This window comes from Hirundo rustica, chromosome 1 (assembly GCF_015227805.2).
Source record: "Hirundo rustica isolate bHirRus1 chromosome 1, bHirRus1.pri.v3, whole genome shotgun sequence".
Classification (NCBI taxonomy): Eukaryota; Metazoa; Chordata; class Aves; order Passeriformes; family Hirundinidae; genus Hirundo; species Hirundo rustica.
Window position 1 is genome coordinate 139,715,135 of NC_053450.1, and position 25,126 is coordinate 139,740,260.

Below are 25,126 nucleotides of genomic sequence, written 5' to 3' on the forward strand. Positions count from 1 at the left end.
CCGAATGAGGCTTTCTGATTAGAAAAGCAGTGTGAAATTGTGTGTTTCAAAAATGCCAAAGATGTACATACTAGTATGTTCAGAAACCTCAATATCCTCATTTTAAAATTACTTGTTAGTATCAGGAGAGAAAACTGAATAGCAATAGATAAATGGAAACATAGCAAATACATCTCTCATTACAGTGTATTTAAAATTTGGATAGGACACAGTATGCTCTTTTGGTAGGTAATTGAAGGAGAAGCTGTAGCTTGAAATTAGATGATAAAAATAGGATTCGTGTTGCTTAATGTTAATCACCTGAAGTGTAAACATTTAATCTGAGTTAGTCTATACACTTTTTATGGCAAATAAAAAAGAGCAAGATCTGCAGAAGACAACTCATTTTAAGTCTAAAACAGATGCCAAAGCCTTAGAGATCAGGCTGCCTTTTGGAGGTACCTTTTTTCCCCCACTTTTGTGGGAGCCAACAAGAAGTCTGGACTAGCCACACATTTTTAGATTACTAAGAGAGAAACAGCCCAGCCTACACATCCAGAAATTGCAAGAAGCCCAGGAGAAGTGAAGAGGAAAGTGTGTTCACCCTCTTTGCTGGTGAATAGGTGATGGGGTGAGGCTGAGGGTTCAGATCTCCTGGGCACCCAGCTGCCAGTGACTGACCTCAGGGGAATTTCAGGTGCAGGATATCTTAGCTTGCTCAGCATTTGGGAACCGGTTACTGATAAGCCACCTCCACAAAGCTCATGCCGCTCTGGATTTATGTAAGCAAGGAGAAACAGCAATCTGAAAAAACAGCCATGCCCTGTGGGGCTCATGGCATTAGGATGGTTCTTTGTGACAGCTTCAACCATGCCAGATGATGAACAAGTAATTTAGCAAGCTATAAAAATAGAAGCATCTGTATATTGAAGCACTTTAGATAACAATGCTGTACTTTTCAGCATCATAGCATTTTTAATTATTCTAATTCTTCCATATTTCAGAGAGCCTATTCATTATTGCACATGTAGTACATTTACACTGTCTCTACCTTACAAAGCTAACCATATAAAAATGACTCTCTGGGGAGCAAACCTATACCTAACAACATTTGAAATTTTAGATACAGGAAAAATTCCCCTGGCTCAGAATCACTTTTTTTTTTTTTTTTTTTTTTTTTTTTCCCCTGACTATCAATACATTCTTAGTCACTAATATCTATGCCTTCTCCTTCACCACTGAATTTTACCACATTTCTTTCTATACAGAAATCAGGTTCCTCTCTATTGGGGATGCATTTGTAGTCTTCCATGCACCCTTTACAGTGCGTGAATAGAGAGGAGGAGAAAGCCTGGAAGCCAAAGTGACAGCCCATTCCCAGCTGTGTGTCCTCCTCTGTCTGCATCCCCAGGACAGTGCTGAAAGCCCAGACATTCCAGTGCCTCCAAGCCTGGCTTTTCCTTCAGGACTGGCACCCTGAAGCCTGCACCTGCACCTGTCCTCCCTTTGTTCCCTGTTCTCCCACCATAAGGCTTCAGATCTGTGTAACTCTTACACAGCTGTGTTGTGAAAGGTGGTGTTCAAGCTCCCTTCTTGGTGTGTCTGAAAAGTCTGTAGCCCTGGTATTTGCAAAGGGGTCACATTTAATGCCCTTCCTTGTTAGCCCAGTTAAATCATCTGTGAATAGTTCTGTCTGATCAGGTTTATTTCTGCAAACCTTTTCATCTCTTTGACCTTTATAGTTTCCTGTGTTTACTATTATATTACACAGGCAACCAAACTTTCAGCACCATCACAAGAATAACAAACCAAAGTTTATACTTATCATTGTGAAAGCTTTCTTTGGTCCTACAACTTTTTTTTTTTTTTTTTTTTTTTTTTTTTTTTTTTTTTTTTTTTTTTTAATTTGCTTTCGTCCTTGGTCTTTCAAAGCCTCTCAAGGACTTGGAGTAATTCCTGTGGTGTTGCCCTAAAACCTGAAAACATTTACAGCAGTCATATATCTGTGACTGTGTCCACAGATTGAGCCATTCTATATTCAGATTTTGTTTAGAAATTGTAATTGCATTTGCCCTTCTGTGCACAGACTTCTGTATTTCTTCCCAATTTATCCATAAACCAGTTTTGGTTCCTGACCACTGAATTCCCTTCAGTCTGTAAAAAGCCTTCAGGCGACTGAGCTATCAGCACTACATTCATTTTTTTTTTCCCCAGTGCTCTTTTAGCAGTGCCATGAGACTTCTTAGCAAGGCAGCTGAGCTTGGCCATATTCCAGTAGATGCCTTTGAGCACATGGGCTTAATTTCCTTCCTCATAGTAGACCATTTAAATGTCTTTTCTTTTTTAAGGTACTTTGAATCATTCTGTTTTCTAGTAGAAAAACAAATTGCAACAGTAAATCTTTTTTAACTAGTGCGGAGTAAGGAGCAAAATTAATGAATGTAATGTTATCGACTCAACCCCCAGTGAAACATAACCAGGACTCTTCACTCCTATATCTCTACCTGCATTTATATATTTATTTATTATTATATATTTATGCCACATTTATTTGCACATCAGTTTGTGTGATACATGATTAAAAAACAGATTAATTTTTTTTAAGTATATGAATTCAATATTATCTTCATATAGCATATCAGTGAACTGTCATATGCTGGCAATATTTTTTCTCTGTTTTCAGTTTTTGCAAAGTTCACAGATACTTTCTTAAGCTTGGGAATTTTGTGTAAGCCTCCTCCTGCCAATAGCCAGTTCATGGCCTCTTCCCCTCCCCACTCTCAAAAAGTTGCCCTGCTGCCCCGTAGGGGCACTCTCTGCCCACTCCCTGCCACCGGGGCTCAGGGAGACCCACATTTGCTGGGAACAGACCTCTGTACCTTTGATGTTTAGAGGTTTGTGGATTAGTCACAATCCAAGCCTTCATCTGCAGTGTGTTTGTGCTGGGGAAAAGCCCACTGAATTTAGTGAAGCTGATGAAACTCATGGAAATGCATTTGTCCAAAAATTCAGTTTTGTGAAGTAAATAACATGCCATGAAAAATGTCAGTGTGATGGTTGAGCTGTGATGTTCAGTGCATAAATACCTCCTAGCACCTTGTGACTCCCAGCTAGAAAAACAACAGAGCAAACTCCAAGATGAACATTCCAGTGACCAGTGGCTTTAATAGGCTGGATGATGTCTGGATGTTAAGCATCTTCCATGTCTGGAGTGCTGGTGGCTGCAGATGCTGTACACTTCCATTCTCACAGCAGATACCACAGGACTTTGTTCAGAGAGAAGGGGCAGGAACTTTTTCACCTGATGTCACTCAGCACCCACTCCAAACCAGCCGCCCTTATGCTGGATGAATCTTTGCCTGGAGGTGCCTGTTTCCCACAGAATGCAGAGGAAGCCTATTTGATGATGCCAGCTTGGTTAGGCTACCTGCAAGGTACTGAGTCTAGGACAGCAGAACACTTAAGCACAGGCACAAATCCCCTGTGGCTCATCTAAGTGATGAGTATGCATTTCATTTATCGTCAGTTCATGCGAGAGTCAGTGCAGTGTGTGTATGTTTACATTTCAGAGTGCGCTTCATTCAGGGACTGGGGTGGTTTGCTGAACTAGGACTTCAAAGACTGATTTTACATCTAGGCAACGTGTTTAGTGGCTGCCCAATACACATTGTTTGTACACTGCAGCCATACCCCACTGGGAAAAGCTGTACTAACCCGGTGCATTTAAGAAATAAATGTAGTATTAAAAATATTTACCTGAGAAAGCATTTTCAAACTGCCCGTATATTATCAGTGAAACATGACTTAAGAGCGGTCTGAACTTCTTCAAAATCTCTGGATATTGAAAAAGTCAGCAGACATCATGAAAACATTGAGAATTTCAGCCAAAATTGTGAGAATACAGGTGTATTAAAAAAGGAATTTGTACTGGAAACTCTTAGACGTAGCAGTCAAGACTCAATAAAAACTATTCTTTGTGCAATTTTTAAAACACAGAGGTTTTTTCACTTCTTAAGTTGGATGTTCATGATGCAGTTCTTCTACTCTTCTTCCTCTTTCATTAAGTCAGTTTAGAATTACTGTAATTTTCAAAGTGTTCATTATGTACAGAGCCCTTTAGCATGCAGTGAACCTGTGCCCTCATGGCCTTTAAGTGAAATCCACACGTGTTACCGTTGTCCCAGTCTCTTTCCTACAGCTCTCTGCTGCTTGCAAATACCCCCTTGACAAAGCAGTAGTGATTACTTCTTTCCTTTGTGATCTGCAGACGAGGTCTTCCTTTCTTCTTTAACAATCTGGACACTTAAAAAGCCTTGTTAGGTTTTTATCTTCTGGATCTTTTTTACAGTGTTGCATCCTATGCCAGTGGTACTGTAGTATCTAAAGAATTTCCATTTTTGTAATGTTTCACAACCTGTAGTTAGAATTACTTTGGACAATATTGTTAACAGCTGGGTTTCAGTTAATATAAAATCAGATTCTTTGGGCTATAATTTGATATAAAACTGTTGCATTAACATACTCACTGGGGTTTAATTTAGAATTATCCACCAACACTGGCTCAGGAGCTAAGTCTTATGAGCATGAAAAAATTAGGCCGACATGCACTCCAGTATGTAACTTTCACATTTTATTTTGTACATACAGATTAACTAATAATCTTGCTTAATAGTGCTATTCTGATTTTAAACTTCAGTAGCTCTGTTTATTAGTAGGCATTACTACTGGCTTTCACTGGCATGAGATCACAATTAGGCTTCCTAAATTCATTTCTGTCAGTATATTGTTTGGGCAGAAAATACATCGTAGAACATGACTCTGGACATCACAAATGAAACGAATTCTCTAGGGAAGACTACTTTGTTTCAGTAAATCAAGCTCATAGCTGAATCTGTACAGGCAATAGAAGCTGCAGGTATGCATCGAGGTCCAGCATCGACCACAGTTGTGTATGTAATATTCCAGGAGTAAAACCAGATCAGAGTTATTGCTGTTTCTCCACTTGATGGTAGTGACCTGCTTTGAAGCCTCAGATTACAGTGATCGGTTTCCAAAAGGGCTCTGAATGTAATTACTGCCTCGTGGGACTTCTTGCTGGAGGGTTTGCAAGAGGGTAGTGTTTTATATTAAATTGGTAATAAACAATAAAGCAAATAAATAATAATAAATGTCTTTTTTCAGAGTCACTTTTCTGTGAAGAAAGGAGCTGCAGCCTTGGGTATTGGTACTGATAGTGTGATTTTGATTAGATGTGATGAAAGGTAAGTAAAGATGTCAAATGCAGCTTTTTTTGTGGTGCATAACAGAGAATCATCAGGTGCTCATCTCAGAGCGTGTGTGTAGGATGTGGTCAGCAGCTGGTATAATTTGTCATAGCACCGTCATCTTCAGCAGTTTTACCCTAATTTATCCCACTTGAGGACCTGGCTCCGTTAGTAGCTTCTTTATGGGTCCATTTTTGGAGATCATAAAAAATCTTAAAAGTTTCTTTCCTCAGAGGTTTCTGATATTTTTTTCTCTTTCATTCTGCTGTGAAACAGGATATCAAACTAATATCATCCTTCACATTTTGTGCTATGAAACCAGGAGGAAGCTTGTTTTGGTCAAATCAGACTCTCTGTTCTGATCCATTAAAATGAGCAGAAGTGGGCCTTTTATAGGAATAAAATATTTAGGAGCATTTGCTAATGTAATTCTATTACTTCATGCCCCCACCATCTTTCTCAGCTGGATTGCATTTCCCTCAGTGGCCTTGATAGGGACAGGTTTGTGATAGGATGTGAAGAGAAGGGTCTTGGCAGCATTGTGGGAAGCATAGGCTAAGGAGGATGGTGAACCTTGGAAACCAACAGCACAGGAAGCAACTAAGCTGCAGCTCACACAGGCTCTGAAAAAAGGTGGTAGATAACTTCTTGCTTAACTCACCTAACCTGACGGTTTCAATTCTCTCTGAAAACCCATTTTGAGAAAGAGGTATATTAACAAAATCAAAATGTTCTGATAAAAGTTTTCTTATTTAGGAAAAACACTTTTTATGGGACAAAAACTTATTAGAACAATTCCTACTGATTCTGTTGAGAGTCTTTCCAATAGAAAATGCTATTTGAGTCCCTCATTGCTACAAGGTATTGAATTAATTACATCTCAAACAGAAATGAAAGGCTTTGCTCCTATCAAAATACTCTGCTCCCACATTAAAAACAAAGCATCAAGGAAACAATTTACAGTGCTAATCACAGTGCTTGCGTATTGGCTTATGGTCCTATTATCTCTTTATTAACAAAAGACTGAACACACCTTGAAGAGGATTTAATGACGTCAGAACAACCAACACATATCAAAATAAATTCCCAGCTGTTTCTGTTCACTAGAGATGGATGTGGATCAATGAAGCTGTGTCATCCTTTTCTTCTTGTGCAAATTCAGCATGATGGTTTTCTGTGAAGACCACAGTGGCTCACCTGCCCACACTGGGGGATTCAAACAGCAGGATTCCTGTGTGTGTCTCAGACACCACGGGCACACAGCAGACAGCACAGGGACAGAGCAGATTGTTTGCACAGGATGTGGGCTGGTGGGGTTGAGAAGACCCTCTGTGAAGATGTGGGCCTGTGGAAGGGTGAAGGAGCACACTGATATTTTTCTGATGTTTTCAATATGACCAAGCATACTTCCTGCTGGCTCTTTCCCATTCTGACCCACGCCTGCCAAATTTGCCTTGTTTAGCTGGTAAACCTTGACGCTGCTTGGGTATTGCACTCTCCTGGCCATGAATTCCTGCATCTATTCGATGTGACATGGGGCCAGATAATCACTTGCTTTGGCAAAAAACTTTGGGCAGTGAAAGCATCAACCCAGTTCTGTGTATGTTTCTATGCACAAGCTCACTAAATCAGAAACTATTAAAGATCAACATCTACATTATCTTTTGAGGAGGAACTCATTGCTCTCCTTTGACCTGGTTTTATTTTCTTTATTCCTCTAGTGATCCCAGGAACTTTTTTTGAGGATAAGACTACTACTGCTTTTCTCTGAACATGTACATATGTCTGGGGGGAGCTCATAAGGAGCTGAATACTCTTTAGACCTTCCTTGCACTTCTGCAAGAAAAAATCAGGGTTAATTTTTGGATTTTTAGAGCTTTTTATTTTTAATTGTTCTTTCAGTATTTTAGTGTTTTGAATATGCAGGAGAGATTTTGCAAAAACACTCAGCAGTACAATCCCATTTCTACTGAAATAAATACTGTCTTATTGTAAGCTATGTGAGGATGAAATCTTAGAGAACCAATAGCATCTTACTACAACAAATAATAATTTTTAAAAAAGGACATACATCCAAATGTCATGAAAACAGTTTAAGGGTTTTTATGCAAAATGAAACTAAAACTAATAGGTTTATTAGTTTCCATGTAACTTCATTTTGAGCTTTAATTAAGGTTCTTTTTTTATAGCAGCAGGAAATTAGGGTCATGGGAAAGAAGAAAATCTGAAAAAATCTTAAAAAATTTATATCAGTCTAAATGAACAACATTCAAAGCTGGTGAAGACTATTTCTGCAGCATGGGAATCTATCATGTTTCTATAGCTGGTATTCATACTGCCTCTTCTTTTATGGACTTGCTTGTGTCTAAAGCAAAGAAAAACATATCCTTAATATTCCGTTTCAGCACTGTTTTAGATTGCATCTAGTTAATTTACAGGATTTCCTAAATTAGCCTTCAAGCCTTACATGTCTGAGTCTGAATCTGAAGAAGATGGCTCATACTGGAGGTGTTGCAAATGCAGTCAGTATTTGCCTGACAGGGCATTTAGCGAGTCTTGACTGGCAGCTTCTCACACCCTGCTTCCAGCAAATGCAAACATGTAGTTCACTAAACTGTGGAAAAGTCACCCTGAAACAAGTTCATCCCTGGGAAGGGAACACAGAGAAAGCTGCTGACAGCACAGCTGGGTTGCACTGCTCAAGGCCGTGTAATTTTGGTATTTTCTGTGCCTGCTGAGAGAGGAGCGTGGGATCTGGCACCCAGAGAACTTCTTGGGATGCTGTACTGAGCCTCTCCCTGGGACACTGAAGCTTACTCCCAGGACCGCGACTTCAGACAGAACCAAGAGGCTCCAAGGAGCAGCATCAGTCTTTAATGGGGTGGCCACAAGATACTTCCTCTGGTACCATCACCATATTGGATGCAAATATATTGACTAAATAATCAGGGTAAAAACTCAGACTAATGGACAGAGTCTTTCTGTGCTCTTCAATGCAACACAACTCCTGGGCAAAAAAAGTCACTTTGCTCCTGCTTTGGGTTTCCTATTAAGTGAAGAAGTAACAGCAAAAGTTGATTTCAAGATCAAGTTACTGATACAACTTTCTCTTGCTCTAGAGGGAAAATGATCCCATCAGACCTTGAAAGAAGAATTGTTGAAGCCAAACAAAAAGTAAGTTTACCAGCTTTTCTGCTTCCAAAGGAGAAAAAACCGCAAAGAATGGTAAAGCCAGTTGTTTGCTTTCCTTGGTGAAACAACACAGGCTTGCCCATTAAGTTTTGATTTATTTCTTAGAAATGTAGCCTGCCAATTAATGAGGCAAGGGTTGCTGAGAAAATAGGTTTAGAGTCACTTTATAATATCCGTAAGCTATTTGGCTTTCTTTTTATATGATGTTTTGCATAACATCCTCCTCTTTTATATTATCAGCCTATGATGCAGATTCTCAGCTGCATACTGTCAAAACCAGAGTAATCATTTTGGGGAATTTGTTTTATTCAAATGCATTGAAAATACTTTCCATAGACTCACCAAATCAACTGATGGTAAACTAAAATCCATGTATCTCTAAAAATGCACACACTTTTGTATTTTTTCACTAAGAGAAACTAGATTAAAGAATGTCATGAACTCAACCTGTGCTTTCAGCATTTATATTCACTAGACACACAGCAGCCCAGCCAAAGCTGATTAATAACACAAATCTTCATTAAAAGCACATTTTTTTCCAAGAAAAGCAATGCAGTAGATAAAAAAAATAAGGCAAAATGACAATAGAGTGCAACTCAAACCTACTGACTGTTGCAGAATGTCGGGGGCTTACCCCATGCCCTGGACTCCAACAGCAGAAGGAAGTTTGGACTTGTTTGATGGTTTCAACCTGAGTTCTGCAAAGAAACCCAGCTACTCTTAGCACTCCTTATGAAATCAGTGTAACTAAAAATGAAATTAAAACGAAACACTGGTACAAATTCTGGCAGACCCCTGATCTCACGGCGCAGAAGCGACGGCTGGTGAGCGCTCTGCTGTGAGGCACAGCATTTAGCAGAGGGAATCCAAGAGAAAGTCCCTGGCTTCTGTGGGGGCTGCTGCTTTTACCTTTGAAGAGCTGTCTCCTTCTGTGCATGAGGGATGGGGCTGGCAGCGAGCCCCACACCTGCCCTGCCACTGCCCCAGGAGACACCCTCGGACACGATGTTCCCTCTGGCAGAACCGGGGCACCGCATGGCCCGGCACTCACGGGGGTAACTGCAATGCAGCCCGGGGCACAGTCCACCAGAAAAGCTTCTCTCACCGTGGTGCCTGGTTGAGGATTGCTTATGTGACATCCTGCAGTGCAGAATTCTTTTTGTTTCAGGCAGGTGGTGTGAAGCAGGATTGTTCTGTTGAGCCCTTACCTGTCTCATGCATCCTAGCTAGTGGAGGATACTGGTTTGGAAGTTTGCTGCCACCTTAAGGTAGAAGCTATGATCTCGCCGGCATGGAAACGTGGAGCAAACCGGTGTGAGCGCAGCAGGGATGTCCTCTGGGAGACACCCGAGGGGTCACTGTGGGGACAGCAGCGGGGCAGCCGGGGCTGCCGCGGGATCCGGCAGCCTGACCAGGAATGATGTCTCTCTGCTTTCTTGCAGGGATTTGTTCCCTTTCTGGTGAGTGCCACAGCTGGGACAACAGTGTATGGAGCATTTGATCCTCTCATAGCTATTGCAGACATCTGCAAGAAATACAAAGTCTGGATGCACGTGGATGTAAGTACCTTCGTACGTGGAGGGCTGGATTACAAGGTGTATTAACATTAATTTATTCATTTTGGAGAGTGTCATCTTGTACAAAACCCGTTGTATTTAGTTCCTGTAATTAAGTCTAACATCCAAGCGCTGATTTTCCACTCCTCTGAAAGGCTCAGGTCAGGGGGATATTTTAGGAGCTGTGACTGTAGTTGTACTCGTAGCAACTGGGACACTTAAGATGACCTAATTTGAGTGCTTTTGGCTTTCAGCTTTATCTTTAAATGCCATTAGCAAAGAAATATGTAAGAAGCATACTGAGCACTGGCTCAGCTTCTGCAGCAGCTGCAAAATAAATACATAAGGAAAAGGATATATTTGTCTGGAATAAAGTACTGCAAATTGTTGATGAGGTTAATGCAAGTGCTACAGAAATTTATCAGATTGGCTACTTAGCTTTATCCAGGCTCTTGCCAAGAAATCTTTCTGAAGGATTATCTTTCAGCCCTAGAATATTTTCTACGTCACTTTTGCAAATCCTTACTCAAAAAAGGCTTGATAATTGACTTCCCATAGGTTTGGGAGTCTTGATTTTGTATTACTGTGTCATCCAAAATCAGTCCATTCAATGGAAGGATTTGTATTTACTTTAAATACTTCTCAGATGCATGAAATGCCTGCTTCTCCCAGATCTCTGTGAGAGAGGCAAATGAGTAGAGGGCAAGCAGTAGCGGGTCCAAAATATGATGGAAATCCCTCAGAGCAGCTGAGATCCCAGCCTGGTTTGTTATTATAACTTAGTGACTACAAGAGAAAAGGCAGCTGACCCAGGAGCGGATCTGCAAGTCGTTAATTACAGCATGGAGCAGCCCGATGTGCCGCTGTCAGAGAGGCAAGGGAGGGGTTTGCAGATGATAAGGGTGAGTGCCCAGATTAGGGGCTATTAACCGCTGCTTCCAAGCTACTGAAAGAAAATTGTCAGCACAGCTCATGCCTTAGGCCCCATCTGCCTGGTCATTTTGGAATGTGCCACATCAGCGAGATAAAAAGGTCCCAAACTGATGGGAACACACAGCTGTCATCAGGGAGGAAAGCAGAGCTCTCATTAAGATAATGTGTCTTGCCTTCCAGGGAGCATGGGGTGGTGGGCTCCTGATGTCCAGGAAACACAAATGGAAGTTAAATGGCATTGAAAGGTATGATTTATTAGTATCAATAAAAGACATTTATTAAATGCATTTTAACATACTTGTGATTACCGTGGCAATGCCTGTAAAAATCAAGGATCAATGTTATCTCTGAGATACAGCTGGGAGAAATCCTATAAACTGTCTTCCAGTAGAAATAGCATTGCGGAGTGCCCTTGTGCTACAGTAGTGCGGCCATTTGTTTTGAAGTATAAACAGCAGACACCCCATGCTTGTTTCTCTGTTCTCACACCATACATTCACAGGTCCAGAGTAGTTTCTGCAGCATTTTCTGATTCAGCATCCAACACGAACCAGGAATTTCATTCCTCTAAGTGAATCTTCTAGGTCTTGTACACTGAAGTATAGAACTTTAAGTACAAAATGCGGGTACGCCTGCAGTTAGGACAGATGCCCTGCTCTGTCACTTCTGGAGAGAATAGCCTCTCCAGACTGTGCTGCTGGAGTCTTCAGTAAATCTTTGCCTGGATGTATACATACTTTTAGTCATGGACTCAAAGACATAATAGATAATGCAGGTGAACATAAGTGATGCACACTAGTCTAGGCTGGAAGATCTGAGCTTAAGCTTAAAAACTGCTGCTTACTCAGAAACATTTCGTTAATCCATGGAAATTGTTTCTATAGGATGTTGAGATTTATCTACGCTCAAGGAAAGACAAAAACCATTCAGGATTTCTGTGAGCCACAAATGAATGGAAGCTCAGTATTTAGAAAAAGTTCATAGGTGCTTGCTCTGTTTTGTATTCTTCCCCATCACCGATTTAGTCCACTTTCTAGAGGCAGTATACTGGGCTAGATCGAGTCACATGCATTTCTGTACTTACTGAAGCTCATGATGTTTAAGAGTAAATCATTACTCCCTTCCTACTTCTTTATCACTAAATCAGATTGCTGTTCCTTGCCAATTAAAATTACAAACAACTTCCTCATCCTGATCCTGGAGATTAGGAGGATACTCTGATGATTCAGTTCTTTTCTCATACATCTCTCATGCAAAATTTGGAAAGCAGTCAATGATTCTATGAATTGCATTTAGTTAAGACTGCCTACAGCAGTCCAGACTTACATATCATGCAATAAAAGGACATATATCCAAATATCCAGCAGGCAAAAATCTACCTCGTTGCCTGTGAGAGCAGAGTATGGAACAAAGGGTTCCCAACTTGTTGTCCAATTTGTGCTGGTATGAGAAGTTCAGGTTAAATCTACTTTGGAGCATTTTCCACATAATATGCTGTAGACCCAGAACTCCACTGGATTTTATTAAGTGCTTTGATAAGCACTATCTCAATATATTTGGCAGTGAATTAAGGAAATTTGTTATTTTGCACGCTGTTCCTCTGCTTGCTGGATCCAGCAGCTCATTTCAGTTTGTCCAGATCTCAAGTGTGAGAGATCCTTTAGAGCAGACCTTTTATGGACCTTTCTGTTACATGGTAGATAATGGAGTCAACACCGGTCTGAGTAGAAGAGAACGGAAGCTGTTACTCATGTTCGATAGGAGAGGGAACATTTACTGCAGCACACTGTGCTCTGAGTACTCACATCCTTCTGGTAACAGTCAGTTCAGCAGAAATACTCCTGTCACAGGAGGATGAGTTGCAGGACTGTCCTTACCATGCCCTCCAGTCTTCCCATAGCAGATTTCAAGGTGCTGGGAGGTGCCCTGAAGGAAACACTAGCCCCAGTGTGTGGAGCAGATAGGTCTGGCCAACATCAGGAGTTCCAGCCTGGTGTCCCCCATCCAGGGGGTGACAGCTACATGAGAAAAGTGTGTGTGCAGTGAGTGAGTGCTCCCACAGAGGGGCTGGGCATCTTTCCTGGGGCTGTAGCTGGTCAGTGATTGCATCAGTCTGTATTTAATGATGGCTCAGGACCAAATTCTGCCAGTCATGAATCTCTCCTGTCATACAGTTTAAATCTGTAAAGGAAAAGCTTTTTTTTTTTTTTTTTTCCTATCTTTGAGTCACAGTCAAAAAATCGCATAGGTTCTTGGTGCTCAGTTATTTGGGCAAACATGAGATGCTTTTGGAAAACATCTGTGGATTCCTGTAGATTTTTTTACTTCACTGTTTGTCTTGGTCAGCAATTTCTTCAAACACATACTGATGACAGAAGCCCAAAATAACTGATAACAAATGAAAAATGATAGGGTGGTTTGGGCTTTTTTTGGTGCTTTTTTTACATAATTAATTATTTTTCTGTGTGCAATTGGTATCTAATTAGGTAAATAAGTGACCATAGGGTAAATTAAATGTTTTAGACAGATAATTCACATCTGGCTGTTAGTAAGTAATCCTTTTGCTTGAGAAAATGCATACCTCTATTGTTATTTAGATGTCTCTTAAAGAATTTCTGTCTGATTTTGCATAGACACAAGTAAAATTAAAAAGTATCATATCAAGGGAAATTCACAGACCTGAGTGAATGTTTGGAACCATTAGCTTTGGTGTTGTAATCAGATGACTGACTGAGCTGATTAAAAGCTGCCAAATACTCAAAAAGCCAAGCCAAGTGGCCAGATGTTGCCTGTGGAAGACTGTTCCCTACAGATTTTGCATCAGACACTTGCACAGTCCCATTTAAATAAAAGCAAAGAAGAAAGCACAGAAGTACTGCCTGATGTCCATGTGTATTTTTGAAATTGCTTGCTTTGAAGGGGTGGAAGCAATTTGGCAGGAAGTGCATAAACCTGTAGCACTGTCTCCAAGTCCTACAAAGGAAAACACCACTAAATTCTAACATGGTCACTTCTGTTCACATCAGTGTTACCTGCAAGTGTGTCGTGGGTCCTTTAAGTTTTCACATGCCTCAGTTTATACTGGTTTATACCATCAAAATAGAAATCACTGCACTAGATGAAATCACGTGCACCATGTGCCCTTGACAGCTTGCCAGATAGGATGCAAATACATACATTTATCAGCTAATTCATCATATGTAACAATAGTAATTATAAAACAGCCAGTCAAGCAAAACACAAAATTAAAATAATAAATAAGTGGACAATCTTCCATTCAGCCCATACCACAGTCCCAAATGCCTCTTCTCTAGATCATATTGTGTCAGCTCTCTGTTTGTTCCCAAGATGTAGTGTGACAGCAGTTTTTCCAACACATGTATCCTGAAGGGAGGCAGGATCCGACTCTTCTGGCAAGATGGGTCAGTTCCATTCTTATTACTGTAGTTGTGTGAATTGCTGTAGCCAAGCAAAAATGAAGGAGCTATGAAAATTTGCCATCATCAGAGCAACAAGAAAAATTACTTTGGGCCAGGTTTTCCAGGTTACGCAGAGACTTAGTGATACCCAGAAGAATTTCGAGGAATTTTTTTAAATGCCCATGTAAGCTAATTACTAAAATCTTGCTGAAACTGGAATCAGAGGGAGGGAGATCTGCTAGGTTTCCAGGTTCCTATCTGCATCTTTAATTGACTGTGCAATTTTAGAAAGTTCATCAGTCAAGTGCATGTTTATGGAGTTTGCCCTATGTTTGTAAAGTATAGATGACTCCCCAGAAAGTTTAATACTGATTAAATTTAGTGGATAGAGCAATTATCCTGTGGTAGATTGCCAGGATTGTTATCCAAAAGCCAACTGGAGTGGATTAGGTCCCCTGTGAAGGTATTGCTTTCCTAATATCAGGCATGGTTATTTTCAGCTTTGCTTGCTCAGGAAAAGAAAAAAGTGAGTATTTCTACATGCTCAGTATTATTCTAATTACTTCTAAATGCCTCTGGGGTTTCATCACATAGTACGATGTCTGAGTTTCATGTGGTTTTCTGTCCCAGGGCTAACTCAGTAACCTGGAACCCTCACAAGATGATGGGCGTCCCACTGCAGTGTTCAGCCCTGCTAGTAAGAGAAGAGGTATGTCACAGTATACGTGCTTCTCTGCTTCTTTCTGGCATTTTACTTTTGAAAATCCTGGATGTTTTCTTCATAACTGTGCCATAGCTAATACTTGCTAATGTGATGAGGATTATAACAGGAACTGAGAAAAAAACCCTCTATTTATATGGTTCTGCCATGACTGCAAAAGGAATTAAAGCAAATGTCTAGCAAAAATGAGGCAATCAATGGCAATGTCTGCACAGAGTTTAGAGACTTTCCATTCTAAATGTCCATGGTTAACTTGTGGCTGCACAACTGTGTAACCCCACTGGTTGCTGCATAGCATGAGATGTAACTGCAGGCGAACTCTGGTCTTTGGGGTGAAGGTCATGGTTTACATGCAGCACAATATTTGGTCCAGAATCAAGGTGTCATTGTGCTTTCTAGACTTTTATTATATTCCTACCCAGCTTTGATCTATATATCCACTTGGGGGCACATGGAAGTAAAAATGGAATAGTAAGTGCTCTTGGAATAAAAAGTAGATATTTCATTTAGTGCTAGAATTTGAATTACCCTTCAAGCCTGTAATTTTCATATAACCATCACTTACTGGGACAGCTGCTGTACAGCCACCACTTAATAGACCAGCTATCAAAAAGCTGGTTGCTGTTTTGCTTACAGCTGTACAACAGATTGTATACAAAGCGATTGCACTTAGGGAGAGAGAAACTGGCTTTTATTTGCCCTCTGGGTCAGTTCCCCAAGACAAAGCTTGCCCAGCTGAAGTCAGCACCATCCTTGATTTCTAGAGAGAACAGATGGTTCAGATTAGGAGAAAGTCAATTCTTTTCCCCTCTCTCATTTTGCTATCTCAGTTTTGAGTTACACTTAAAGATTAGACTTGACGATAAACAGCCATGTTATGATTCTTCTTGGACTGGAAATTGCCATTTTAGGCAACAGCCCTAAGGTAAATCATAAACTTGGTTGAGATCTTAACTACAACCAGAACGTAGCTCTCTGCATTTTACTTAAAAAGCTAAAAAGGAAACCTCATGCTTTCATGAGCCAGGTTTCCTCACCTTTTTGGCTTCTGTCCCTCCCACAAAGTTACCTCTTAGAATGGTATGTTGCAGCCCAGAAATAGCTCTAGCTGGGTTTTTAAAGGCCATATGCTCTTCTATCTGTTCAAAGCTTTCTATACTGCTTAAGCATCCAATTGACAGCTGAGGGCTTTGCAGAAAAGAGCTCTTCCTACAAAGAAAGAAAACAATAACTATCAGGATTTTAGAGACCAAAGCAATTGAAAAGTGCTGTGGTACTCTTTAGATTAGTCACCAATTGTCTTGATCTGACTCAGAAAAGAAGCCTTAAAAGGAAAGGAGGAAAAGGAACCAGAACAAAGAAGAAAAGGCAAGATCCAAAAATGAAGTTAAGCATAAGGATACCAGGAAGCACAATATCTAGCTTTTTAAAAAAAATTATTTGGATCTGGGAGTGGATTGAACATTGCTGGATCAGGTACCACGGCATCTTGGGCACTGATAGGGATTAGTGCGTTGAGCAACTAGATCTAGTTTTGTGTCTTTTTTTTTGATCTTCCTTTTGCACTTGAACATATATTCGACTGAATTTGGGTGTTTGTAACTTCTCACCCAAAGCAACCCTCAAAGCAGTGCCAATGTCCCTGTGCTTGTGTCTTTGTGTCCACAAGGGATTGATGCAGAGTTGCAATCAAATGCATGCTTCCTACCTCTTTCAACAAGACAAGCACTACGACCTGTCTTACGACACGGGAGACAAGGCTTTGCAGTGTGGACGGCATGTTGATGTCTTCAAGCTATGGCTGATGTGGAGGGCAAAGGTAGGACTGACTGCCTGCTACACATTTGTTTGTATTAAAATAATGCACACCAGATACACTTGAGAGGGTTTTTTTTTTTTTTTTCCTGAAATCATAGTTTTAGAAAATACCTGACCTGAATTTCACATGTATAACATGAAAGAAAGAACATTATTATTTTCTGGGGGTTTTGTACTTTTAACGATGGAGCTTCAAAGCAGCACACATGATTTTGAAACTTGAACTGTATGGCTTTGCATAGCATTTGCCTTGTGTAACTGGAGGAGTCTAACAGCATAAATCATATACCCAGGAATGTTGTTACAAAGATTTCTGGAAATAAAAAGATGTTTTAATTACATTCAGAAATTAAACATGGCAAATCAAGACTGGAATAACTTGTTTCATTGCATGTAGTAGATAGGAAGTAATCTTCTGAAGGAGTAGAGGAAAACTCATCAAAAACTCTTCACTGGGAAATCTGTAAACACCAGCTCTAATGGTTACTTTATCTATATTTCTAAATAAGTTCTTGCATGTATTTATTTAATCTATTATGTCAGGTTGCCTGAGGTTGGTTCAGAGGAGATGACATCACTGTTTTCATTTCCAGAAAGCCTTAAAGATTCTCATGTGCTTCATTAAACCTCTGAGGAGGTGTGGGAGTCTGTAAAGGAGGGTGCAATAGCTGTTGTGCTAACAGGGGTCTGCAGAGTGGCAGGCGATTTTAGCCACACGTCTCTTTTACTCCAGGCCTTTCTCCCAGAGCTACCTCTACTCTGTTTTGAAATCTCTGTACACAGAGGGATAATGACATGGGCTTTTAAGTCAGTTCTGCACTGCCAGAACAGATTTAGAGGGGACATGCATCTATTACTCAGAGACATTTATCCTAAAGCCCATTTTTTCAATATGCCTTGTACTGCTTTTTCTCTTCTCACACTCTGCTTGTAATATTAACATTACAAAATAGGACATGTGTTTCTTAAAGAGTTTATCTATTCCAGCTGTTTATTCCCCTTCCTACCTCTTGAAGCTGCATCCTTTGTTTGAGGCATCACGGTTGGTGATTGCAGGAACAATTATGATGTCACAGAGAGGATTATGACTTCTGCCAGAGAAGAAAAAGCAGGCTTTTCTGCATCTCTTAAAAACACAGCTTCTGAGTTTGTATGGTATCTGTTAGAAAAGAAGAGAGAAAGATACTACAGAGGCAGGGTAGTATCTAAACAAAGTGTGCATTTTCACAGGCATCAGACTGGGCTCTAAAAGTGTATCTACCCATTCCATGCTTAACTAAAAAAGAAAAAAAAAAAAAAAGTCCCCAGCATATCATTCCTGGAAGACTAAAATCCCCTATCCTAAAAATAGTGGGAGACTCCCCATATTTGGAACCCAGCATGTTGTGAAGACCCCTCTCCGTGCCAGTCCAGGCTATCCAAAATCATCCTCAGCCTCTCTGCAAAATCTACCAAAGGCATCCTTTGAGGTGCTATTCAGGTTCTCAGCAAAATATTCCTGAAAACCAAGCAAGTACCTGGTGCTTATTTTGCAGAGTTGGCTATAGGGTCATCAGTGGCAGGAGCTAGAGACAAATGAGCTCTGTTTATCTGCCCTTCATCACATAGAATCAGATCCTTAACTGATCTCACAGAGACTCCTGAGAGGTGACTTGTGCTGATGTGTTGGCAAGTGTCACATGGTCCTTTTGCCCTTTTAATTCATAGAACAGATATTTACGTAATTTTTCTTCATCTCTCTGTAAAGGGAACCACAGGATTTGAAGCACAAATTGATAAGTGCTTGGAACTTGCTGAATACCTATACAATAAAATAAAGAACAGAGAAGGGTATGAAATGGTGTTTGATGGAAAGGTATGTAGTGCAACTTGTTTTTCTCAGTTGGTCAACAGTGTTTGCTTCATTACCTATTGGGATGCTACCACAGGTTAAATCAAACAACATGAGACAGAAAGCAGGGACCCTTGTAACAAAACCTCTTGTGGCAGTTCCTCTCTTCCTCATGGAATGTAGGGACAAGGGAGATGAGGCAGCTCTGCATAAATGCTCAGTTTGCTCAGTTTAACCCTGCTGAAACAAAACACCAGTATCTCAGCCTAACGAAACGCACAGAGGCACAATGAGAACCAGCTCTTACGTTATAAAAACGAGTCGCAGTTTCCTAATAGCAGGGTCTGTTAGGAGTGGGGGTGCGGTACCCCACACAGCTCTGAAAGGACAGTTGTGCAGAACAGTTTTATCAGCATTCTTAGGTGGGCAGTCACAGGGGAACTGGGGTGACCTGGAGGGACCGTGTGCACTGAGGTCCCTGCTGTGATGGGCGCAGTCGGCAGGGCAGGGCTAGTGCTGCTCGGGAGCCCAGCTGGCTCATGGGACAGCGGCAGCAGCACCGTCTGAGGTGCAGATATCATCACCAGGCATGTTATGTGGAGACATTCCAGCTAAGATGGGAGCCCTGGATACCAGGAGCTTGGCTGGAGCACAGTGCCCAGGGCAAGGCCGTGCAGCCTGGCTGTACCTCGGCTGTACTCGGCCATCGCTGCGTGGGCAGCCTCTCCGGCTGTGAGGGGTGGGGACGGGCTGGTAGAAACCTCTGTTACAAAGTTAGCTGGTGTTCTGTCTGTAAAAGGGGACAAGGATGAACATCAGTATGTTTCTTCAGAGATTACAGGCTCATATCCACATACCACTATGGAATTTATTTCCCCCACCTCACACGTCATCACTGAATTTGGTCCACTGGGTCTGCTGATGAGTAAAGGATCTGGCAGCAGGAGGAGTTGCTGTAACACGCATTTGGCATCCAGCAAAGAGGAACATAGGAGGCAGGCAACTGTTGGGAGACTGGAAAAATGCACAAAATGTCAACTACTTCTTACTTTATGCTTTTCTGCTTAATGCTCCCATAGATGTTAAATGGGCTAAAATGCTGTGGTGCATGCATATTAATACAGCAGCTAGCTGAATCAAATCGAGAAGTAATAAATTTCATTAAATGTAAGAAAAATCTTAGACTGTCTTATGCACCACCAGTGGCTCCTGTTTACAGAATCAGATTCTATATTATTCTGTCATGTAATAAAAGTAAATGACACGGTCCTCACCTCTAAATTATCTGTAATAGACTCTTGCCTTAGCCACACAATCCCTTCAGCCCCTGAAGGGGACAGGAGCTGCAAAATCCAGATGCCTTTCAGAAAGGCGTAAATATATTTGCCCAGCTGGATGGTGTGTTTCTGCATCTGACACCCTGGAAATAAATTGCTTAAAATTATCTTTTCTGCATTAATAATGGTGATGAGTCTCAGTGGACCACAATAATGAAAACCATTGACTGCTTGTCACAAGATGATGTATGAGAGGTAGGAAAGGCATGAACTTCATTGCAATTGAGATATTATGAGCATTTCTTACAATGTAAACTGTTATTATTCTGCGCTTAGCCTCAGCACACAAATGTCTGCTTCTGGTACATACCTCCCAGCCTGCGTGGAATGGAGGAGAGCGAGGAGAGAACGAGCCGCCTGATGAAGGTGAGCACTGAAACCCTCGCAGACAGGCAATCCCCAGAATGATCTCCCAGGCCACAGGGGAAGGTGAGGTTCTGGCAAAGGACACTTCCGTGGTCGTCTTACTGCAGGTCAGTCTGGCACCACCCTGCTCTGGTCCCCAGGTGTGGTATTCCCCAGCTTTGCCTGATCTCCAGAGCACATATTTTCTCCCTGTTTATGCACTGAAGCTACTGTGAACTGCAGCCACTAAACCCAGCAAGGGCAGCAAAAGCTCAACACTACTACAGCGCCCCAGCATGTGAAAACAATTGTAGCCATGTTTTGAAGAGTACAAAAACCAGCTACTGCGTCCCTGTCAGCAATACTGAGGAACTAGCAGAGGGAAATTTCCCCAGTCATTTAAAGAGCAGGACAAAGAAACGGGATAAATTGAATGCCTTTTCAGTGTGACATTTTTTCCTTACTGGGGGTTCATGTTTTTATTACTATTGGATGTAATTTCATTTCAGCTGCTTGTAGCTCTCCATTCTCTATAAAAAAAGGAAGTATACTCTGTTTTAATAATAATGAGGGTGATGATAATAATGAAAATAATGATAATAATAATGACAATAATAATAGTCTTCATCATCCCCTACTTTTTGTTGCTCTGCAGGTGGCACCAGTGATAAAAGCCAGGATGATGGAATATGGCACAACCATGGTGAGCTATCAGCCCCTGGGAGACAAAGTGAACTTCTTCCGGATGGTGATCTCCAACCCTGCGGCCACTCACCAAGACATTGATTTCCTGATTGATGAGATAGAACGCCTGGGACAAGATTTATAATAACTGGGTGTGAAAGTCTGTTCCTGGACCTCTAAGTAGACAATTAAGTTGTCACAAACTGTGCGAATGTATTTGTAGTTTGTTCCAAAGTAAATCTATTTCTATATCGTGACGTTGGAGTAGAGTACAGTTTAAAATCAAGAAACATGGCTCCTTTAAAGTCCTTTCCTGAGTTTTAGAATGCCTCCTTTATAATTAGCTGCACAAAAAAGCTTCATTGAAACAAATAAGGAAGATCAGAAGATACTTAAAATTTTACCCCAAATTTTAACACAGTAATTATTTTAAATTAACAGCAATCAGACTGAATGATGCCAAAGTTGCCAAAAATGATGACAAAATCAGATTGGGGGAAGTGGGAGGGAATGGTGAGATGAAGAATATACATGCTGTATGTTTAAAAGTGAAAGGATTTTGCCTTTTTCATAGTATTAGAACAGAATTTCTAATTTACCTATAGCAACATTTCAAATGTATTTAAATAAGTATAGTTTTACAAAAGGAAATATATATATATATATAAAAAATCCTATTTTGTAAACTATATATTTTTATTTTATATGGGTTATAAAACTGCAAGGACAGAAGCTGAAAATTAACTGGGATTCTTTTTCTTTTGATGGAGGTGCCTCAAGTATTTATTACTGCTTATTTTAAAAGACAAGCCCACGTAATACATTCTTTCTCCATGTCATATGGATTGTACATCTCCAGGGTTGGTTACTGAAAAACCTCAAGAGAACTGCAGCTCTTACAACCACTTAATAAGATCAATTACAGTGCAACAATAGGATGCTATTATTCCTAATTATGTTTCCCATGTGACCTAAGCAGACGCACAATCAATATTCAGTGCTAACCAAGACTGAAATAAGGTTGTATTTGGATGGTTTCTGTGTTCTGTGTTTAAAAATCCTATTAAAAAAAAGAAAATATCACACCTGAGTAAATTTATCTCAAAACTATTTCTGCTGTGAGCAGTCCCAATCTACATTGAAAACCTTACAGCTACATTAAGAAGGTGAAGACTCCTTACAGATGTACGGGTCTGCAAGGCAAGGCCTAAATTAAATGTGACTGTAATCTGAGTGATAGGGATGGGGTCCGAGTACAAACTGTTTTGTCAAAGGATTTTCACAGTGCTGGACTCCATCCTTGTCTACAGTGAAGTCAAGATACGGCTACATCTGCCAAAGAAAAACCCCACAGAGCCCCACAACCTTTTTAGAAACCATGGGCACATCACTTGCAGAAATTATTTGCTGCATCATTCCTTAGCTTTAGAGGTGTCTGGCATGGAAACTTAAATTTATCCTTTCTCCCTCCAGCATCTGGAAGTGTTGCTAAGAGTTCTGCAGCTTAGACCTGTCTACTTATAACCCTACTAAAGTTTCGGTTTTAACTTTGCCTAAATGGCCAACTTGTGTTTGTAAAGCAATATGGTTTTGCTGTCTCTAAAATACTTGAAGACAAAATAAGAAGTGCAATGTGGGTTTAATTTCATCTAAAATAGATAAATGGAGTATTGATTCAATGTAATATGAGGACATGAAGTAAGAGGAAATAAATAGTGTCTGTAATTGTGTTGCCTTTATTATATTGATAGTACTGTTTTGTCACCTCAGATTGAGGCTGTGCACTTTAGATTTAAACTGTACAATGTTGCAAATCAACATGTGTTGCTGTATAAGCTTGTACAATATATTATTGATATGTCACTATTTGTGTGGTAGTAGTACTGACTCTCGATATTGTAGGAACTGCATTCACGCCTGTCCCTCTACTGTATCTTTGCTTGGTGTTAACCCCTCCTCGTCAGCTTCTGGGCACACCCCTCCCTTCAGTGGACTTCCATTGCTACCTGTGTAGTGTTTAAAGCCAAGCTGTAGAGGAAATACCCATTCTGTCAGGAAGGTCTCAATGCGACCTCTGCTAAATGTGTCAAAATCAGCAGATTAATCACAGAAATACTGAGTGGAGCAGCAAATTCTATTCTTTTTTCTTGCTGGGAAAAAGGCAGGCAAAGAACTTAAAAAGTAAAAATAGGACAGGGACAATGACGAAGGTGATCAGTAGCCCGGTTACATCTTGCATGTGCAATTACGTTTTAAAGTGCTAAGTGCAAACTGCGTATTTATTAGATGTATGTGCCAATCCAAGATTTACATTTGGTGTTCCAGGAGAACCAGCAGATTTTTTTTTTACACATTACTGTACTTTTTGCAGCAGGAAGGAGCGGCATAGCAATCTGTTCTTGTGTTTGACCAAAGTATCTTATCTGTGGTGTTGATCTAAATCCAAATAAAAGTGTAACATGTGACTCTGGGTCTTTCCATTAGCAGCACTGATGAGCACTCTTAAGTGTTTATCACTTGTGCCATTTCGGAGCAAGGCCCCAATAAAGAGAATGTTTAATTGGAACTTTTTGTGTCTCCTGTTGGATTTTTTCATTACAAGAGGCATTCTGTTCACTACTGTAACGTAAAAATACCAACTCCCACACCAGATCTTTTCTGAGTCAGTACTCCAGACCTTTTCTGGGGGCAATACAAAAGGGTAAATCTGCCATCTGGTATTCCTGCACTTTATGTTTACAAGATGGATTTAGCTGGGTTTTTTTCTCCTCAGACAGCCTCAATTTTTCTATGTTCTGTTTTGTCTTTTTATTTCACAAGTACTTATCCCCAAATTAACCATAGACTCATAACAGCCTTCAGGACAGCAGTGAAAGCAGTCAGGGCACTTGCCAGGATAGCACAGACTATACAATGGCAACAATTTAAAACAGCTATGAAGTAAAAAAGACAAAACAACCAATACAAAAATTTAAGAATTTTATCTCATATGTTTCTCCTGGCCCAAGGCCACCTCCCTTCAAAATCTGCCACCAATCTGCTCTATTTCTCTTCTACCTTCTGCAGTGCTTCCCAGTGCAACACCAGCAGCAGAGAAATAAAACTATGCTGTTAAAGCCACAGCAGTCTGGAAGCCCATGCCTGAAATGGGATTTTTTTTCTAGCATTTCTGTAAGTCTCTAGCAGAATTTAAGATTAACACCTGTGCTGAATACCTGCACAGAGCCCAGCTAGGAGAGCTGTAAGTAAATAGAGGCAGAACTTGTGGGGATAAGTTACGGCCCTTATCCCAGTGAAGCTCTCCATTTGGCCCTGGGAAGGGGAGCACTGGTTTAGCCTTTTTGAGCACTCTACTCACAGGAGTGGATGAAGCTTGGGCTTGTAAAAGTGACAGATTTGCCTCAATACCTGGTAGTTAATAGTTGCTGGGAGGTCAATGCAGAAAAAACCAGTGTTGGTGGGCTGTTGGGCAGCTTCTGCAAATCCTTGGCCCTAGTGCCATATTGTCAGCCATGAGAGTGGCCCAGGGGCAGATGAGAGGCTGAAGAAGTTGTCAGCCCAGCTGAGTTATTAGTCTGGTATCACAAGATGGACCACCCAAGGACATGGCTGATGTGGTCATTGGCTCTTGATGACTTTGATTCTTTGTGGATGCTGTTTGTTCTGCAAATAGCCTCCAGACAGGACCCGGAGAGAACCCCTCGCCTACCCAACAGCCTACATCTCCAGGGAAGGCAGGTTTAATGTGTCAGCATGGCTAAGGAATGGACAAAGCAAGACAGAGCTCAAGAAAATGTGTATCTTTTATCTGACTTAGCCAGGCTAACTGCCAAGAAGATATTCATTCTAGATAAAAAATGAGCCCCATACAAAGCCACGAAACTCTGTTTTAGTGTGCTAATGTCTGAGTCCTGCAGTGTCCGAACCACTATGTTTCTACCTGGCCAACCTAAGTAAAGGGGCTAATTCAGCCATCAAGGGAAAGCTAAGTGCTGCAGCTGGAAGAATTACAGACCTGGCTGCTTTTAATTGAAAAGACAGAACACT

The 25,126-nt window shown here is 40.8% G+C and overlaps 1 protein-coding gene across 1 annotated transcript in view; it reads left to right on the plus strand.

The window, feature by feature from the left end:
* The window catches only part of GAD2 (glutamate decarboxylase 2), a 40,366-nt gene extending 16,721 nt beyond the window's left edge, over positions 1-23,645 (plus strand). Inside the window, exons 8-16 of the mRNA XM_040073616.2 lie at positions 5,161-5,240; positions 8,363-8,417; positions 9,878-9,994; positions 11,105-11,169; positions 14,974-15,052; positions 16,734-16,883; positions 18,630-18,737; positions 20,327-20,416; positions 21,051-23,645. Coding sequence (XP_039929550.1) covers positions 5,161-5,240; positions 8,363-8,417; positions 9,878-9,994; positions 11,105-11,169; positions 14,974-15,052; positions 16,734-16,883; positions 18,630-18,737; positions 20,327-20,416; positions 21,051-21,224 — 918 coding nt within the window. The 3' untranslated portion in view covers positions 21,225-23,645. The remainder of the gene's footprint in view (positions 1-5,160; positions 5,241-8,362; positions 8,418-9,877; positions 9,995-11,104; positions 11,170-14,973; positions 15,053-16,733; positions 16,884-18,629; positions 18,738-20,326; positions 20,417-21,050) is intronic.
* Positions 23,646-25,126: the final 1,481 nt, after the last annotated feature.